This window comes from Myotis daubentonii, chromosome 7 (genome assembly GCF_963259705.1).
Source record: "Myotis daubentonii chromosome 7, mMyoDau2.1, whole genome shotgun sequence".
Lineage (NCBI taxonomy): Eukaryota > Metazoa > Chordata > Mammalia > Chiroptera > Vespertilionidae > Myotis > Myotis daubentonii.
The window spans coordinates 32,330,214-32,346,478 of record NC_081846.1 but is presented as its reverse complement, the minus strand read 5'-3'; the positions used below and the strand labels follow the sequence as shown (position 1 = coordinate 32,346,478).

The 16,265-nt window shown below is 58.6% G+C and overlaps 2 protein-coding genes across 5 annotated transcripts; both read right to left on the bottom strand.

Moving 5' to 3' along the window:
- Positions 1-1,993: 1,993 nt before the first annotated feature.
- On the bottom strand, positions 1,994-12,225 carry CHRND (cholinergic receptor nicotinic delta subunit). Of its 3 annotated transcripts, XM_059703531.1 has the most exons (14): positions 12,181-12,225; positions 12,039-12,101; positions 10,166-10,319; positions 9,841-9,986; positions 9,364-9,408; positions 8,735-8,844; positions 8,413-8,568; positions 8,126-8,235; positions 6,917-7,117; positions 5,780-5,891; positions 5,528-5,642; positions 4,841-5,045; positions 4,631-4,749; positions 1,995-3,938 (listed from the first exon to the last, which is right to left on the bottom strand). In XM_059703531.1, exons 3-14 carry the CDS (start codon positions 10,215-10,217, stop codon positions 3,756-3,758), a joined length of 1,554 nt encoding a protein of 517 aa, XP_059559514.1. In that variant the 5' UTR covers positions 10,218-10,319; positions 12,039-12,101; positions 12,181-12,225; the 3' UTR covers positions 1,995-3,755. The 3 variants fall into 3 exon arrangements, with proteins under 3 accessions (XP_059559515.1, XP_059559514.1, XP_059559513.1); XM_059703530.1 differs by lacking the exons at positions 12,039-12,101; positions 12,181-12,225 and adding an exon at positions 11,617-11,720; XM_059703532.1 differs by lacking the exons at positions 8,413-8,568; positions 12,039-12,101; positions 12,181-12,225 and adding an exon at positions 11,617-11,720 and having other exon boundaries at positions 1,994-3,938.
- On the bottom strand, positions 10,382-16,054 carry PRSS56 (serine protease 56). 2 transcript variants are annotated; one of them, XM_059703528.1, is made up of 13 exons: positions 15,955-16,054; positions 14,960-15,067; positions 14,494-14,547; positions 14,213-14,402; positions 13,817-13,916; positions 13,570-13,729; positions 13,203-13,345; positions 12,809-12,971; positions 12,431-12,607; positions 12,181-12,345; positions 12,039-12,101; positions 11,617-11,723; positions 10,382-11,240 (listed from the first exon to the last, which is right to left on the bottom strand). In XM_059703528.1, exons 1-13 carry the CDS (start codon positions 16,052-16,054, stop codon positions 10,950-10,952), a joined length of 1,821 nt encoding a protein of 606 aa, XP_059559511.1. In that variant the 3' UTR covers positions 10,382-10,949. The 2 variants fall into 2 exon arrangements, with proteins under 2 accessions (XP_059559511.1, XP_059559512.1); XM_059703529.1 differs by having other exon boundaries at positions 12,812-12,971.
- Between the last annotated feature and the right edge of the window lie 211 nt (positions 16,055-16,265).

Here is a 16,265-nt window from a genome sequence, read left to right as displayed (position 1 = left end):
CTGCTCTGGGCCCCACACGTGATTTTCCTTGACAGCACCCCCACCCCAAGCTTCGATCTCCCCATGCACCTAGGGCTGCTTTCTCTGGAGTTTACAAAACCAATGCCCCCTCTTCCCACTCTGCCCTCTGGTGCCCCCAGACTCAACTGCCTCACCCATTTTGAGAGCAATAGCTCTTCCCTCTAAAACCACACTTTGCCAAAGATCATTCATGGCGTCTGCTCATGGCCTGGCTTCATGGACAGCTGGCCACCTATCTCTCTTCCTTTCCCAACACCACCCTCCCAGGCATAGGTCCAGGCACAAGTGGTTCAACTGATGCTTCAGCATTTTTCACTTTGCCTTCTTCTATCCCCACAGTGTTTGGGAGGGAGGGAAAAGGGAGAAGATGGAGACTGGGTTCCCTCTGCTTTGAATTATGCCACCTCCCTATGTATGAAGTTTTAAACTCCTGTTTTCTCCTCTCTGCTCTGCGAGAGTGGCTGAGAAGTCTCCTTGGTTCTCAGGAGGGTACATTGCCTTTGAGGAGTGGCAGTTTCTGGCCTGGAGGGGTTAAAGGGAAGGTCTGGGACCCATCAAGAGAAAATCTTCTGTAGGTTTCATTTATTGTCTAACAACTACTCCATCACCACCGTCTACTCTAGAGGCCGGAAAAGTGAAATGTTCATTTCCCAGGCTCCTTTGTAGCTAAGAGTGGCCCTGTGATAACTAATGGTATGTCTGCAGAAGTTGGCTGAGGGGCTTCAGGGAAGCTTTTGCTTCCTGATAAAAGGGGTCAGAAATGGCTGGCCCCTTTCCTGCCTTGAACACAGATGGGCAGTGCGGAGCTGTGGCAGTCAGCTTGCAACCTGGGGAACAAGCCTGGGTCCCTGATAGCTTTGTGGGACAGCTGAAGCAGCGATGCAACCACGGCCCTGCGATTCTTATTATGTGAGAAAGAGGAAACCTTACTTCTTTAAGCCATGACTCTTGGGGTTTTCTGTTCCTTGCAGTTCGGTGTATTCCTAATGGAGTCACCACCCTTTGAAAGAGGGCGGGTAGCCCAGCTGGCCTGGGGAGATGTGTAGGGACAGCCCTGGCTTCATGGACAGCTGGCCCCTGTGGGTGTGACTTCCTATGGGGGGAAGATGATAGAGTTCCATGCCACCCAGAGAGTGGACCAGTCCTCACAGCACCTGGAGCTGGAGTGCTGGGGGAGTGGGTGCTGCTGGGGGACCCTCTGTGGCTCTGGGAACCTGTACAACAGGCAGTTTGGATTGGGTGTGGCATTTGGAGTTGTCTTTTCTGGAAAGCTCACAGCTACCTGAGCTAGGCCTGACACCACTGACTCACCTGTTGATTGGGATGTGTAAGACCCGCTGCCAACAGCACCACCGTGTGGCAGAGAGAAGCAACGACTGGCCGAGGAATCTAATCCAGGCCCCTTCTGTGTTTGAAATAGGGACCCTCTGGGAGTTGGTGGACCCAAGTGGTGGACTATTCCAGGGACTGATTTCCTGCTCATCGACAGGTGTTAAGTCCAAGCTAGTTTCCCTATTCAAAGGGAATTAAAAATGTGTACCTTGAATTTGTAGATGATTTATATTGGAAGGCAGAAGTAGGGTCAGTTTCATTGAAAAACTAAACATGTCACCTTCTATACAGCTGAGCTCACGAGGCTATAGACACCTTCTGAGGGAAATGGGGTGAGCTGTGAAGACCTGAAGCCTGGACCTCAGGAGGTGAGTAATAGGGCCATCTGCACCTGCTCCAGTTCTCAGTCACCACACCAGGCTTGGATGTAGGAGACCTCACAAGAGGGGTCCATCCTCGGTGACTGAGGCCCCCCAATGAGAAACGAGATAAACAACCACCTCTTAATTTGTGGGACACAGGTAGCAATTCTCATTTTCACAACATCCCGTGAACGGGTCTTATTTTATGCGTATTTTGCAGATGAGAAAACGAAAGCTGAGGCACAAGGAGTAGCTCGTCCAAGGTCCCACAGCTCCAAACTACGCAAAGTTTTGTCTCTTAAAGCAACAAACTTTTATTGTCTCCACAGCTTCTGGGGGTCAGGAACCAGGAGCACCTGCGCTGGGCGGCTCTGGCTCAGGGGTTGTCGTGGGGCGTGTGATCTTGTCCAAGGTCCTACTGGGGCTGGAGGACCCACTTCCAAGTTCACCCAGTGGCCGGCTGTTGGCAGGAGGCCTCAGTTCCTTGCCGTGTGCCTCTCCATAGGGTGCTCATCATGCCTCCTGGTTTCCCCATGTGAGCGTGAGAGTGAGTGAGAGTGAGAGTGAAGGAGTGGGACAAGAGCAGGGCAAGGTGGGGGCACTTTGATGTCTTCTATAACCTAACCTCGGAAGTGACATGCCATCACTCCTGCCTCATTCTATTGGTCACCCAGACCAATCCTGGTATGGCACTACATGAGGGTATGAGGACAGGAGGTGGGGATCACTGGGGCCGTCCTGGAGGTGGGGTACCTCACAGAACCTCCTCCAGCTCTTCCAGTTTCAGCCTTTGGCCCTTAGGATAAGGTTGATGGAAGTTCCCTTTGGGGTAAAGTTGCCAGATTTAGCAAATCTATACTAATAAAAGCCTAGGTGGTCCTCGTGCCCTCACACGACACCTTCATGTCATCACAAGATGGCCAGCAGGGGAGGGCAGTTGGGGGCGAACAGGCCTGCAGGGGAGGGCCGTTGGGGGCGGCCAGGCTGGCAGGGGAGGGCAGTCGGGGGCGATCAGGCTGGCAGGCAGAAGCAGTTAGGGGCAATCAGATAGGCAGGCAGGCGAATGGTTAGGAGCCAGCAGTCCCGGATTGTGAGGGGGAATGTTCCAGATTGGAGAGGGTGCAGGCCGGGCTGAGAGACACCCCTTGCCCCATGCACGAATTTCGTGCACCGGGCCTCTAGTAAATATATAAAATGCACAGTTAAATTTGAATTTCAGATAAATATGAATAATTTTTTAGTTTTGCCAGGCAACCCTACTTTGGAGGAGAGGAATAGGTGACCATAAGGGGATACTCTGGGGGAGGGCTGAGATCTGGGGCCCTAGGGTAGCTCATGTGAGCTGAGGTTGATGGGCTGACCTCTGGCCTCTGTAGCTGCTGGGCCCAATTCTCCTACCCGAGTCCTCAGCTCCCCACATGGACCCAGACAGAATGGCCAAAGCAGAAAGAACTGGGAAGGACATTCTGAAACATTGGTGCTCCCACCTCTGCCCAAAACCTCCTTCCCTAAGGGATCTGGAAAAGGAGGCTCTAGGGGGCCTCAGAAGCCAAGGCTGAGGGGTTGACAGCTGTAGGAACCAGGAAGTGAGGGCACAGGAGCCCACCCGCTCTACCCCCACCTAGAGGAAGGGGAGGCAAGAAGAGGCCACTGTTTTTCTCACAGAAGGGTCCCAAAAGATCAGCCTGAATGACATTTTCCCTGGCCCTTGAGTCAGGCCCCTATCTCCCCAAAAGTTGTCCTGACCCACCCACCAGCCAGTGTCCACTCTCAGACCTTCTCAGTGGCTCCTGTCTTTATTGAGGAGTGGGGCTTCGCCTTTCCTTGTCTCAGGAGGCACAGCTCATCTCCACCTCAGCCGTGCAGAACCAACTTGGCTCAAGTCTCAGGGCCAGGATTTGCCTCCCTAAGAGGAGCTTGTCCTTTCTCAGGCACCCCTGTCCACACAGCTACTGCCACCCCTGAAGGCCCATCCCTTTCAGGCACAAAGCCCCACCGAAGCTGCCCGGGGAGCTGGGCCAACCCAGGCAGGGAAGCCCTTTAGATGAAACGCTTGTCTTGCTCCAGGTAGGAGAAGGGGTCCCCGGGGAAAGGCTGGGATGGGGGCTGGTTGTAGGCCCCCTGCAGGAAGATCCAGGCCGTGCCCACCACCATGATGGGCGTCACCACAAACAGGCAGAGTTGGTCTACTGTGCGGGCTATCCGGTTCCAGCAGTCCTTCTCCTGGGGACAGGGAGGGGGGCAGAGACAGTAGGATGAGGAGGGCCCGCAGACCACAGGCCCATGCCCCAAGGTGGGGCCCAGTGACAGACGGGAGTCAGTGGGAGCCACCTCGGGCTCACAGCAGAGGGGGGCCTTCTGCATGTCCCCAAGGCCCAGGCCCTACTCTGGCCACAGGCAGGTTGGCCATTCTGTCAGTCCAGGAGACTAAGAGTGGGGCCACAGTCTTCATCCCAGCCACTCAGTGCTGCTGGTAGCCCCCATGGGAACTGGAACATGGCACCCTTTTCTCAAGAGAAAATTTTAGAAAGTGGTGTTATATGGAACAACCATAGAAGGCTGCCTTTTAAATGTCTGGCTGTGTCTGTAGTATCAGGCTTGGAATTGAGCAGGGGGAGAAAATGAGTGTGTGCCAGAAATTGGCAGCTGGGAGAAAGAAGGGACCCTAAAGGATGTCCAGAATGTGAAGACATGTGCCTGTGTGTACACCTGAGTGTGTGCCTGGCCCAATGAGCTGTGATGGGGTTCTAGGCAGGGACCTCCCGTCTCTGGGGGGCCTGGATTTTGCATCCATTGTCAACTTCTTCATCTAAGTGGGCATGTGTCTCTGAGGCGAACTGTGGCCCCTTGAGATAGGCTACCCTTGACCAGCACACAACGTGAACACCTGTGCATGCGGCCCTGCGGCCACTCACCTCATTGTAGTTGTTCTGATCCCTCATATGGTTGACGATGAAGTTGGCCCCCTCCACAGCTGGCTTCAGCTCACTGAAGAGGTCATGCTGGGCCTGCTCAGAGCCTGCAGGGGGCTGGCCTGAGGAGACAGATCCGAGGCAGGCATGAAGCCTGCCCCCGACTCCCCCACCTCCCATGTTGGGGCCAAACCCCAAGCCACCGGGACCCACGTGCTGTGGTGAGGCGCCGGGCCAGCCCGTGCCGCTCTGACTGCTTCTCGAACATGAGGTCACTTCGGGACTTGAGCGAGAAGTACTCCTCGGCCTTGGAGATATAACCCAGGGAGCTGCTCCTCCGGACCAGGGCCCCAGGGCCGGGGCTGTCCTCCTCTGGGACGGACATGTGTAGGAACTTGGGCAGGGTCTCTAGGAAAAGCTGTGGCAGATCAGGGGGACCCAGGAAGGCCATTTAACCAACACGGGTTACCTTCACACATCCAAACACCCGTGACTCCATTTCTGACTGCCACGAAGTACCAGGTGGAATTTTATAGATGCACTCAATTGTGTCAAACACCACCCAGATAAGCTATCAAACATTATCCCCAAAAGGTTCCCTCTGCCTCCCCACACCAATTGCTTCTCACCCCCAGAGGGAACCGCCATCCTGACTTCTACCTCTAGCATTTGGTTTTGCCTGCCCTTGAACTTCATGCAAAATAAATTGTGCAGTCTGTGCTCTTTTGTGCCTGGCTTCCTACAGGTAACAGTACACCTGGGAGAGTTGTCCACGCCGGCTGGCGTGCGTAGCAGCAGTTGGTGCATTTGTACTGCAGGGAGCACTCTCCCGCATGAAATAGCTCAGTGTTTTTGCCCAGACACCTGTAGGGGGACCGGTGGGCTATTGGCAGCCCTCACCTTCTTGACCCCCTCAGACAGCACGTGGGTGCTGGGCGTGCGGAAGTGGATGTTGAGCACGATGACACAGATCACCACGACCATGGCCACCAGTATCATGCCAAAGAGCAGGAACCTGTGGGCACACACTCAGCCTGGAGCATCCAGGGTGTGGCAGGACATGGCATGGCATGTCAGGGTGATGTGGGGCATGGCGCGGCGTGGTGGGGTGAGGCGAGGTGGGGTATGGTGGGGAGCAAGGGGGTTACATACTTGCCGATGAGGGGGATGGCTATGGATGTGGCCGGCAGCCGCTTGGAGATGAGGAGCAGGAAGACAGACTGTGCCAGCAACACTGAGATTGCCATTGACGTCTTCTCTCCACCTGAGGGAGCCTGGACTTAGCCGTGACCGCTGGTCCCAGAGGATCCCACTGTGGACCTCGAACCATTGTTCACAATACCATGGTGGCCTAATTAGCATAATAAGCTTTGGAGCTAAAGTGACTGGAATCAAATTCCGGCTCTGACACTTACTGGCTGGGTGACCCTGGGTTTGTAGCCTAACCTCTCTGTGCCTCAGTTTTCTCAACTGTTAGATGTTGAGAGGACCAAGTGGGAGAGTATATTAAATGCTGGTCACTCCTCCTGGAACTAAGTAAGACCTCAAACACCAGCTGTCACCATTGGCCAATGCCTTGCCACTCAGCCCTCCTAAATCGCAGATCTGTGTCCCTCCTGCACAGACAATACCAGAGTAACACCCCAACTCCTAGCCGGGCCCTGAGCAAACCATGTGGTGGCCACTGTGGTCACAGGTCCAGGGCCCTGCCCCAGCACCCTTTTTATATGTGCAATGCACCGCTCACCCTGTCTCAAACAGGGGCAGGGCTGGGTGGCATTTGTCTCTGGGACTCGCTGTGCCTGTTCATAGTAAATAGTCCAGAGCCGAGTAAGTGTAGGTGACACGTGCCCTTCTAGAACTGGTAAGGGGGGTGCGTATCTCCATACCCTGGTTCTCTAGAGCTCCCATGACCCCCACCCCCATTGACTCAACCACTGATGGCCTCCTGTGTGCCAGACCCACAGCCACACATGGTGACCACGACAGACCTGACTCCTGCTCTGGCTGAGAGGCAGTCTAGGTCCTTGGAAAGTGAGAGGGAGAAGGGGGGTACAGGAGGGACCCTGTTCATTTGGGGGATGTAGGACAGGGTCAAAGAGCCCCCCTCTCTGGCTGGCAACAAACCCCTCATGCTGGACCCTAGGCAGTGGTGACCCCCAGGGAGCTCCCAGGAGGAAGTGAGAGGCTGGGCTAGGTGGTCATTGCTCTGGTGACCTTGGGGGTGGGAAGAGGCTGCCTAGGCAGCCTGGGAGCTGGGCCAGCACTGAGGCCAGGTGAGAGGCTCACAGTCGGCTGGCAGGTAGAAGACCAGATTGATCATGAAGGAGATGAGCACGCAGGGCACCAGGATGTTGATGATGTAGAAGAGTGGCTTTCGGCGAATGATGAGGTAGAAGGTAATGTCCTGGTGGTTGGGGCTGTCCAGCGGGGCACTGGGGTCCATGTTGATCCTGGCTGGCCGGTGCACTATCTCCCACTCCCCGTTCTCTGAGGGCAGCACACGGACACCGTGGAGTCAGTCTGGGCAAGGGAGCTAAGGGGGGCCTCGGGGCAGGATGGGGGGCTGGTGGAGTGAGCCATCCCCAGGGGCAGCCAGGCCTGTCTGCAGAGCTCTGAGGGGGGGCATTCAGAGGAGGGGTCAGGTTTTGTTTGTGGGTCTTTCCCTGGGGATTGGGATGGAGGTTTCCATCTGCAAGGGAGAAATTTTCCTCTGGGATTAGTTTTTTTGTTTGTTTGTTTGTTTTTTTTCTCTTTGGAAAACATGAAAGCTAAAGGCCATATGTGGCTCAAATATGGAGTCTTGGGGATAACAAGGCAGTGAGAGTAAGAACCCCCTCCCCCAAAGTGTGATGGATCAGCAGGACGTGGGTCTCCTCTGATGGACAGGGGTGACCCCATAAAGGATCTGAGCCTGGCCCTAGCTGGTTTGGCTGTACGGATAGAGCATTGGCCTGTGGACTGAAAGGTCCCAGGTTTGATTCTGGTCAAGGGCACATGCCTGGGTTGCGAGGACTTGATCCTAGGTAGGGGGCATGCAGGAGGCAGTCAATTAGTGATTCTCTATCATCATTGATGTTTCTATTTCTCTCTCCCTCTCCCTTCCTCTCTGAAATCAATAATTAATATATATAATAATTAATATATATATAATTAATATATATACATAAAAAAATCTGAGGGACAGAAAGACTAAGCACCCTCTCACCTGTCAGCCACATCCATCCCCTTGGGGTGCTCAGACGCAGAGGGTCTTCTGGCCTGGGCAGAGGCGGGGGTGGGGCACAGTGCTCATCTGTCTCTGCCTTGGGAACACAGTCCCCCAGCCACACTTTGTTTCCTCTCAGTGTGCTGGATTAGTGTCATGTGAGTGTGTGTGTCAGGTGTGGGTGCGCAGACGTGCGTCTCGGGGGTATCGGTGTGACTGTATGTGTGTCTGTGGGGGAGGTCCTGAGAGGCCTGCCCATCTGCCCACCCGCCACCTGCTGCTCCCAGCACCTGTGAAGCCCTCAGGGTCGATGATGATCCACTCCACCGGGTATGAGCGGCCATCTTCTTCCTCCTGCTTCAGGCTCAGGGTGATCTCCTTGGCCGTGTACTTGAGCGAACTGGGGAGGGCAGTGGTAGAGGGTGGTTCTCAGCCACTGGCTGGAGAAATGCCCCATGGTCAGAGAGGCCACTGTGGGGGAGGGGAGCTCTAATCTGGACAGACCAGAAGCCTCTGTCTGAAGGTGGCCCCTGGCAGGGTGTCCTGGGGGGAGGGGTGGTTGGAGCAGTGGGTGCACCTGAACTTGAGGGAGCAGTTCTGCCAGTCAAAGGGGAAGTAAGTGACGGAGATGGGACAGGAAGAGCGGAAGATGGCAGGTGGCAGCCAGTACACATAGCCTGATGGATAGATCAGCACGTTGCAGGAGTAGGAAATCTTGAAGGAGCCGTCATTGCTGGGGGACAGGAACAAGGGCCACAGTGAGCATGGGCCAGCTTCCAAATGGCAGGGTTGGGGGAAGCAGAGGAGGGAGGGCAGGTTGGGGCTGGAGAGGGAGGCTCAGGATATTTAAGGAAGGGGGTCGAGTGATGAGGGGAGGCCAGGGAGGGCTGCGGCTCAACTTGTTCTCCAGCACAATCTCTGGGAGCCACAGCATGTCAGGGGGCAGGCGCAGGATGCTGATGTTCCCAAAATCCTTGGCATCCCACTGCAGCCGGCTGTCCATCCAGCCCTGAAGGTGGACAGGAAGGAATGTCAGAGGTGGGTTCTGCTATCGTCCTGGCCCCTTCACTCCCCCCAGCTTCCCTGAGGGAAGACAGGGCAGGGTCTAGGGCTGTGACAAAAGAGGTTTGGGGAGGTGGGTATGGAGTGGGGACTCGGGTCTGTCATGCAGGGCTGTGTAGGATGCTCACTACACAACTAAAGGAACAGTATTTCCATTGTGGATGTAGAAGGTCTGTGTCAATGTTATGAACTTCTGGCAGGTGGTAGAGGGTGTTTTCTAATAAAATCAGGATACTGTGACAATTTCCCACAGATGAAGAATCCCAATCCGCCCAAAGGCTCTGTCTGGGCTGGTGGCTGCACTAGGTGGGCAAGGGCAGCTGGCTGGGGTTTCTCTGCAGGCAGAAGCCAGTGTCTCCCGCAGGAAAATGTCTGAGGCAGGCTGGGGATTCCCGAGCAGAAGCGGGCACAGGGGAGCCTAGGCCCTTCACCTCACCGAGCCCTGCTCTGCGTGGGGTGTTCTTACGTGCTCAATCCACACGTTAGTGGTGAGAGTCTCCTCGACTTCTTTCTGTAAGAAAACAGGAGGGCTGTCCCCAGGGTCCTGCACCATTCTTTCAGCTGCGCGCATTCACCAGGCATCTCCTCCTGGCTGCCACCCAGGGGAATCCATGGCAATTGGCCTGACCAAACTCCTACCCCAAACACTCAGGAGTGGGTGGGCAGGCCAGGGAGCAGGGAGGACACAAGGCTTCTGAAGTGTGTGATATGGGGGACATCCCAGAATGGGTGTGATATGGGGGACATCCCAGAATGACAGCTGGAAGGGAGGGGTATTAGCCTGAGGGTCTGGGGCAGCACAGGGCACAGAGAGAGGAGCTGCTACAGGCCGGCCCTCGGCCTTGAGCTTCCCTCATGGCCATCCCAGACAGGAGAGAGCCAGGCCTCAAGGAAACTGTCCCTGCCCTCCAGTCCCCAGCCAGACCATGGGGGGGCCACTCACCAGAGAAATGAGGTTGGAGAGGGTGAGGGCCAGTGAGACGTCCACGCTGTCCTCTTTGTGAGCCACAGGCCGGAGCTCCTTGTTGTAGCCCTTCTCCGTAAACAGGTACCGGATCAGCCGCTCCTCCTCATTTAGACCCCAGCAGCCTGGGGATAGTTGGGGACAGGACGGGTGCTGGGCAGGGGCCCAGGAGCAGGGCCCTGGTGGTCGGTCCTCCAGGGAGAAATGGCAGTGGGAGTGGGGAGGGGGCCGTGAGGCTGGGGGAGGGACAGGAGGGCCCTGTGCTGTGGGGGAGCTGGGTGGGTGGGATGATGTCCAATCTTACCACACACAACCAGGGTGGCCAGCAGTCCCAGTGTTAACACAGGCCCCTCCATCCTGTCTCACCAAGTAGGTCTTGCATCTGCTCCTCCTGTCCACTGGGCTAGGGAATGTGGGTGAGTGGCAGAGGGGACAGGTGCAGAGTGGGGGTGGAGGAGCTGAGGAAAAAGGCAGCCGGAAATGCAATCTGATACCTCTGTGCTCTGCTGTAGGGCCGAGAACCCGGGGCAGGTGATGAGGGGGTGAGGATAGGAACTGGCTAACAGGGCAGAAGCCCAAGGACATGAGGCAAAGGTCCCAGGCTAGGAGTCTCCACAGCTAGCCATGGGAGTGAGGGCTGGGTGGAGGCAATGGACACCGTGGACAGTGCTGGTCAGCCACGGATCAGGGAGTGGTGATAAGCAGATCAGCTGCCATTTCTTGGGTGGCAGACAGGTCTGCTCAGATGGGGGCTTAGCAGCCCTGTCCCCTGTCTTTGTGACTTCTGCCAACTGCTTCTGGAGGCTGGGCCTGCCCTGCGTGGGCCCCACTCCCAGAGAGCTGATGTCCCCCATCCAGTTTCCATCCCACAGAAGCTCCAGCATTGTCTCCGTACATCATAAATAACATTTAGTAAAGCAACTGTGATTTTCTGATGACACATCTGGGAAGACACGTGGGGCCCAGGGCCCAGGACCCCCACACATCTGGACAACTGCAGCAGTGACAGTTTGTCATTGTGCTCCCTGAACCCTCCCAGGCCCTGGGAGCAGTAGGTCCTAACCAGAGGCTGGGGGTCCAGACATGGCTCATGGCTGTCTGGCTGGAGGAACCTGAGGGCCCAGTGGGTGGTGCCCCTTCCCCCCCAGCTCCTGGCTCTGCCTTGCGCCCATCCAGGCTCCCTGGGGCTCTGCCTTGGCCTGAGCAGCCAAGCGGAAGGCCTGCAGGGCCTGCGCCAGCAACCGGGGAAGGCTTCGAGCCAGTGTGGCTGGCTCCAGGCCCACCAGGGCCCCGAAGACCACATGCTGGTCCCCCAAGCCAGCTCGAACCCAGGCTCGGAAGAGCCCTGTTATCGTCTTGGAGCTCAGATCAGCCAGGACCTGCAGAGGGAGGAGGGTGCTCAGGGGCTCCAATGCTACTCTTGGTCCCCTCCTCCTGGCCCCCCAAACTCTCACCCAAACCCACCCCCTTCCTTTCAACCCCACAATCCTGCACACTTTCTGCTCACATGGACACCCTTAAGCCCCTCTACTCACATCTTCCCTCTCCGCACCACACCTTCATACCCACCCAGTACCCTAGCTCACACACAGCTGCCCTCCCCCCACCTTCCTCTTGTATTCCGACCCCCCAGGCTGTGGGGGTGAAGATCCTCCCTGCTGCTGGGGAGGATCCCGTTCTGTCCCCCTACCAGAGCTGACCCAGGTCTGCCTTCAGAGGCCACTGTGGAGGAGTCTGGGAAGCCTAGAGACCTACCTCCTGGAACTCCATGGCCAGGCGCTCTGGGGGGACCTGAAGGATCCAGGCATGGGTGTCCTGGAGGGTGGCCAACTTCTGCCACAGGGGCTCCAGGCCAGGGCAGTCTGCAGGAGAGACACCAGCATGGAGCTGGCATGGGTTCCCACCAGTACCTCAGGACCACCTCCATGCTACAGATGGGGAAACTGAGGCTTAGAGAGGTTAAGTGATAACAAAGTCGATTTTCTGACACTGATGAGGGCACAAAGCCACAAGTAGCCCCAAAGGGTCAGTCCCCTGTTTCAGGGGAGGAGTAGAGCGGGTCTGCTGGTTGCCGCGGGGTAACTGCTTCCGGGTGCAGATTCCAGGAGAATCCCCTCCCAGCCTCCGCCAGCTCTCCGCCTACTCCCCGGGCGACTGTCGGCAGGGGGCGTAATTACCGCGCGTGTCTCCGCGCTGCTCTGGCCTCCGCTTCGGGAATCCGGTCCCTGCAGCCGGGGATCCTGGGAAGACGCAGGGTTAGGGGAAAGCCTCTGCCGCCCAGGGGTGGGGCCGGGGCTGAGCTGCCAGGGCTCCGGGTACCTGGGTGCAGCCTCTGCTCGCGGGCGCGGTGCCTGGGAGTCTCCCGGAGCGACGGAGCGGGGCGAGCCGGGGCCGGGGCCGGGCGCCGCATCCCCGGGCTCGGGCCGAACAGCTCCTGGGCGCCCCGCAGCAGCTCCAGCAGCGTGTGCGCCGGCAAGCGCCGCTCTGCGGCCGGGACAAGGGTGCGGTTGGTGATCAGACGAGGGCGAGGCTCCCTGCTCCCCGGCCCAGCACGGGGAACCGGACTGACCGCATCGCCGTCGGCGCTGCAGGCATTGCTGATGCGCTAGGGACGCACAGGCGCCCTTAGGTCCTGGGCACAGGCGGGCATAGAAGGCACAGGGCGGGGTGGCGTCCGCCGGTGGCTCCTCGGGCGGCTCCCAGGCCAGAAGCTCCCTGCAGCTGGGCTCGCGGCTGGAGGGGGCCGCTGTGGAGCGCGGCGGGGGCTTGTTCACCCCCCGCCCCCTCTCCCCCCGTATTGGGCCCCCGCCCCGAAGTCCTGCCTCAGAGGGGGGCTTTCCCCGACGCCGAAGGGGGCTGGGGGCACGTGGGGAGGACTTGAGCTCGGGCTCGTCCCAGAGCTGTGGGCGGGACTCTGCGGAGGGGACAATAGGAATCCAGCACTCACCGCTCATCTGCTGCTGCAGCCAGTCCCTGAACACGGCCACGCGGGTGTAGACCCCTGGCTTCCCTGGCTCCCCGCATCCGTCCCCCCAGGAGGTGATTCCATACAGGACCTCTCTGGGGCGGGGGTCAGGCTCAGGACAGGTGAGGGGGCCTCCAGAGTCGCCCTGCGGGGACCCGAGCCAAGAGAGAGGGCACTGCATCGACCCCTCGCCCCGACCCCACTTGGCAGCCTTACACCCGCAGGATTAGGCAGCTCTGACTCTACTGGGGTTACCACTCTTGTACCCATTTCAGCCACGAGGACATAGAAGCTCAGAGAAATTAGTGACAGCCTGACCGCAGAAGGAAAGTAGAGAGCGGCCTACCGGCGCCCTCCCATCAACTGGGGCTCGTACCTGGCATGAGTCGATGCCCCCCGCCAGGTGACCAGCACAGAGCATGGTGCTGGGGCGAAGCCCGGGGCCCAGGGCCCTTCTGCACGTGTCTGCGCTGAGCAGGGGCACGCGGGCCTCCCTTAGCGCCTCAGCCTCAGGCCCATCTACAGGGAAGCGGAGGAGTGGGCTCAAGCCTGGAGGGCAGGGGCTCCGTTTTGAGGGTCCCCCCTCCCATGGCACCCCCTTGACTCCTCCCCTTTTGCAAGATCGGGCAGTGTTTTGCGAAGACAGCTAGGGTAGGTTTGATTCGGTACACACTCCCCAGACTTCATCACCCCAGACCCTATTCTCCCAGGGCAAACCCTCGCGGGTCCAGCCCTGCCGGTACCTTCGAAAAGGGCCCCCCAGCCTGCGATGGCGCAGGCGGTGCCAGCGGCGGGCTCCCGGGGTCCCTGGGGCAGACATACGGGGCGCGCCGCCCCTTCCGGGCTCACGGGCGTCCACAGTTGCACCAGGGCAAGGTCGTTGTGAAAGGTCCGCAGGTCAAACTAGGGAGAGAGGGGCGACGCGGGGTCAACGAGGTGTGCGGTGGAGATGCTGTTCCAGCTCCGAGGGCCTGGGGGCTGCCCTCTCACCTGGGGGTGGCACAAGATGCGGTTCACCGGCACCTCCTCCGCTTGCTCCCCCCGGGGCCCCTCCGCGAGCGTCACCGTCCACAGAAGCTCGTTCGGGGCGCTGCGTGGAGAGCCGCAGGTTCCCTGGAGGCCCTGCTCCCGGCCCATGGGCACCACCCAGCAACCCCGCAAGCCCAGCTGTTTCCCGTCGCGGGGCCGGGAGGGCGAGCCTGGGTGAGGCCGCTGCCGCCAGGGGGCTGAAGGCGCGCCCTGGCGGGGAGCCGCGGGCGCCTTGAGGCCGGGAGCTGGGGAGCAGGGCCGCCGCCAGGGAGCAGCAGAGACCGGCCCTCGCGCGTGTCGCCCACCCAACGATCCGGGGTGACCCGGGCTGGTCAGAGGCCTGGGGGCTGGACGTACCCTGCGAAGCAGTGAGCCCCCGTGAGCACCCAGGACGCCGCCACCAGGACGCCGCCACACAGAGGCTGCCCGCTGCGTCGCAGCCGCACCAGCCAGGGCCAGGCCCCGGGCTGCGCTGCGCTGCCCCCAACAATGCGGCCAGCGGCCTGCGTCACATTGACCTTCCCTAGGCGCCTCTCGCCACATGGCCCTGCAAAGATGGAGCGACAAGTCCTGGCGTTCTCACCATCGAGGCCCACCTGCTCTCAGCCCTGTCCCCTTGGAACTTTTTTCAGCCTCACCTGGCTCAGGTGGGTCTTGGAGCAGGGGGGCTTGAGGCCTGAGGTGCCCAGGTCCTGCTGAGAAACAGACCATTTGAGCTTTCCTGCCATCCTCCTGGCCTTCCCTCTACCCCAAGCTGTGCCCAGCCCTCTCTCTCCCCTGGGCTCCTTTTCTCTTGCGCCTGCACCCCGTCCCCCCGCCCCCCCCCCCCCATAGCAGTCAGTGCCTGTCTCAGCAGCCACAAACTCACTCTTCACCAAATGAGCTCACACTGTGCCTTCCCTCCTGCCCTTGCACAAGGGGTGCCCCAAGCCTGGCATGCATGCGCTTTCCTCTTAGACCTTCATAAGCCTTGTCCTGTTGCAGCCCCACTCAGTCTCGTCTCCAAGAGGCTCAAGTCAAGGGAGGGGGTGGGGTGGACAGGAGAACAGTCCCAGGTAGTTGGTGCAAGCTCACCTGTGCAGGGGGTGGTGCGGTTGGCACAACTTTGGCACTCATGCAATCTATGCTGGATCTCCATCGCCACTAGATTTACGGCCCACCGGGCGCTCCTCCGGGCGGCCTGCAATGCCTTTGTCCCCTGGGCCGACAAAGCTGCTGGGACATGGGGCACAGTCATGCTTGGTTGGGGAGGAGCTGCGGGCTTGTCCTCCTTGCCCCAGCTCCCAGCCCTGCCTTGGGAGACCCACAGGGAAGCAGGCTGGGCTCCCGGAGCGCTGGGGTGGAATAGGAGGAGACAGAGCCCCAAGGCCCCAGGGCCCAGCACTCAGAGCCAATGGTTCTGGATTCTCAGCCCAATATATCTCTGTAATTCAACTGGGCTGGAATCTTTTTTTTTTTTTTTTTAATCCTCACCTGAGCATATTTTTCCATTGATTTTTGGAGAGAGCGAAAGAGAGAGGGAAAGACAGAAATATCGATGTGAGAGAAACACATCGATTGGTTACCTTCTGCATGAGCCCCGACCAGGGCCCGGGCAAGGGAAGAGCCTGCAACCAAGGTACCTGCCCTTGACCACCATCGAATCTGGGACCCTTTGGTCCACAGGCCAATGCTCCATCCACTGAGCCAAACTGGCTAGGGCTGGGCTGGAATCTTTGAAAAGGGCATTTCCTTAAAAACCTTGAAGGAAAAACAGTATCCTGAAGATTCAGATATCACAGAACTCAGATGTATTGACACAAAATGGCTGTGGTTGAATTGCCCACCTTTAGGCCCAGAGAGCCAAGGGGATGCTCTAGGCTCTTTCCTCCCTGCCAAACTTCCCTGATGCACACCCTCGTTGGCTCCCCTTCCCTTTCCATCCTCATCTTCCCCCTCCCTCTCCTACCTGGGTTCCTCGCCCCTTCTCCCTGCACAGTGGGCAGAAGAAGCCAAAGGTCCTTGTGAATTCAGGTAGCAGGCTCATGTTCCTCTGCTGGGACCCACTTCCTCTCTGCTCCTCCCTCCTTGGCCGCTCCCTCAGACCACCCCGGGCTCACCTTGCAGGGTGCTGGGGGGCAGGTGCATGTACAGCGGGTGCCCATGGGCAGACCATGGGTCTGGGAGGGGCAGCAGCAGAAGCAGCATAGCCAGCAGCATGGTGACCAGGAGCCGGGGCACTGACCCTGTTCTATTCCCCCCCCCCCCCGGGGTCCACCCTCCAGGCGCTTATCCTGTGGTGCCTGCCTTTCTGTCCCTGAGCACTGAATTCAAGTCATCTGACCCTATTCTTTTACATCAAAGTTACCATTTCCCTGGTCATCCCTCACCTGGTCCTTAACTCCCGGAGCCCACAGAGGAATGGGGCTTA

Bases quoted from the DNA above. Each gene is read 5' to 3' on its own strand.
- PRSS56 (XM_059703528.1), bottom strand. From the start codon at position 16,054: ATGCTGCTGGCTATGCTGCTTCTGCTGCTGCCCCTCCCAGACCCATGG. The intron at 13,346-13,569 runs GTACCGGCAGGG...GCTTCCCTGTAG, and splicing joins CTGGGGGGCCCTTTTCGAAG to ATGGGCCTGAGGCTGAGGCG. The intron at 12,608-12,808 runs GTGAGTGCTGGA...CGCGCTCCACAG, and splicing joins GCTGCAGCAGCAGATGAGCG to CGGCCCCCTCCAGCCGCGAG.
- CHRND (XM_059703531.1), bottom strand. From the start codon at position 10,217: ATGGAGGGGCCTGTGTTAACACTGGGACTGCTGGCCACCCTGGTTGTG. The intron at 8,845-9,363 runs GTAAGAACACCC...GTCCACCTTCAG, and splicing joins CTAACGTGTGGATTGAGCAC to GGCTGGATGGACAGCCGGCT. The intron at 5,892-6,916 runs GTGAGCCTCTCA...AGGCTCCCTCAG, and splicing joins CTTCTACCTGCCAGCCGACT to GTGGAGAGAAGACGTCAATG.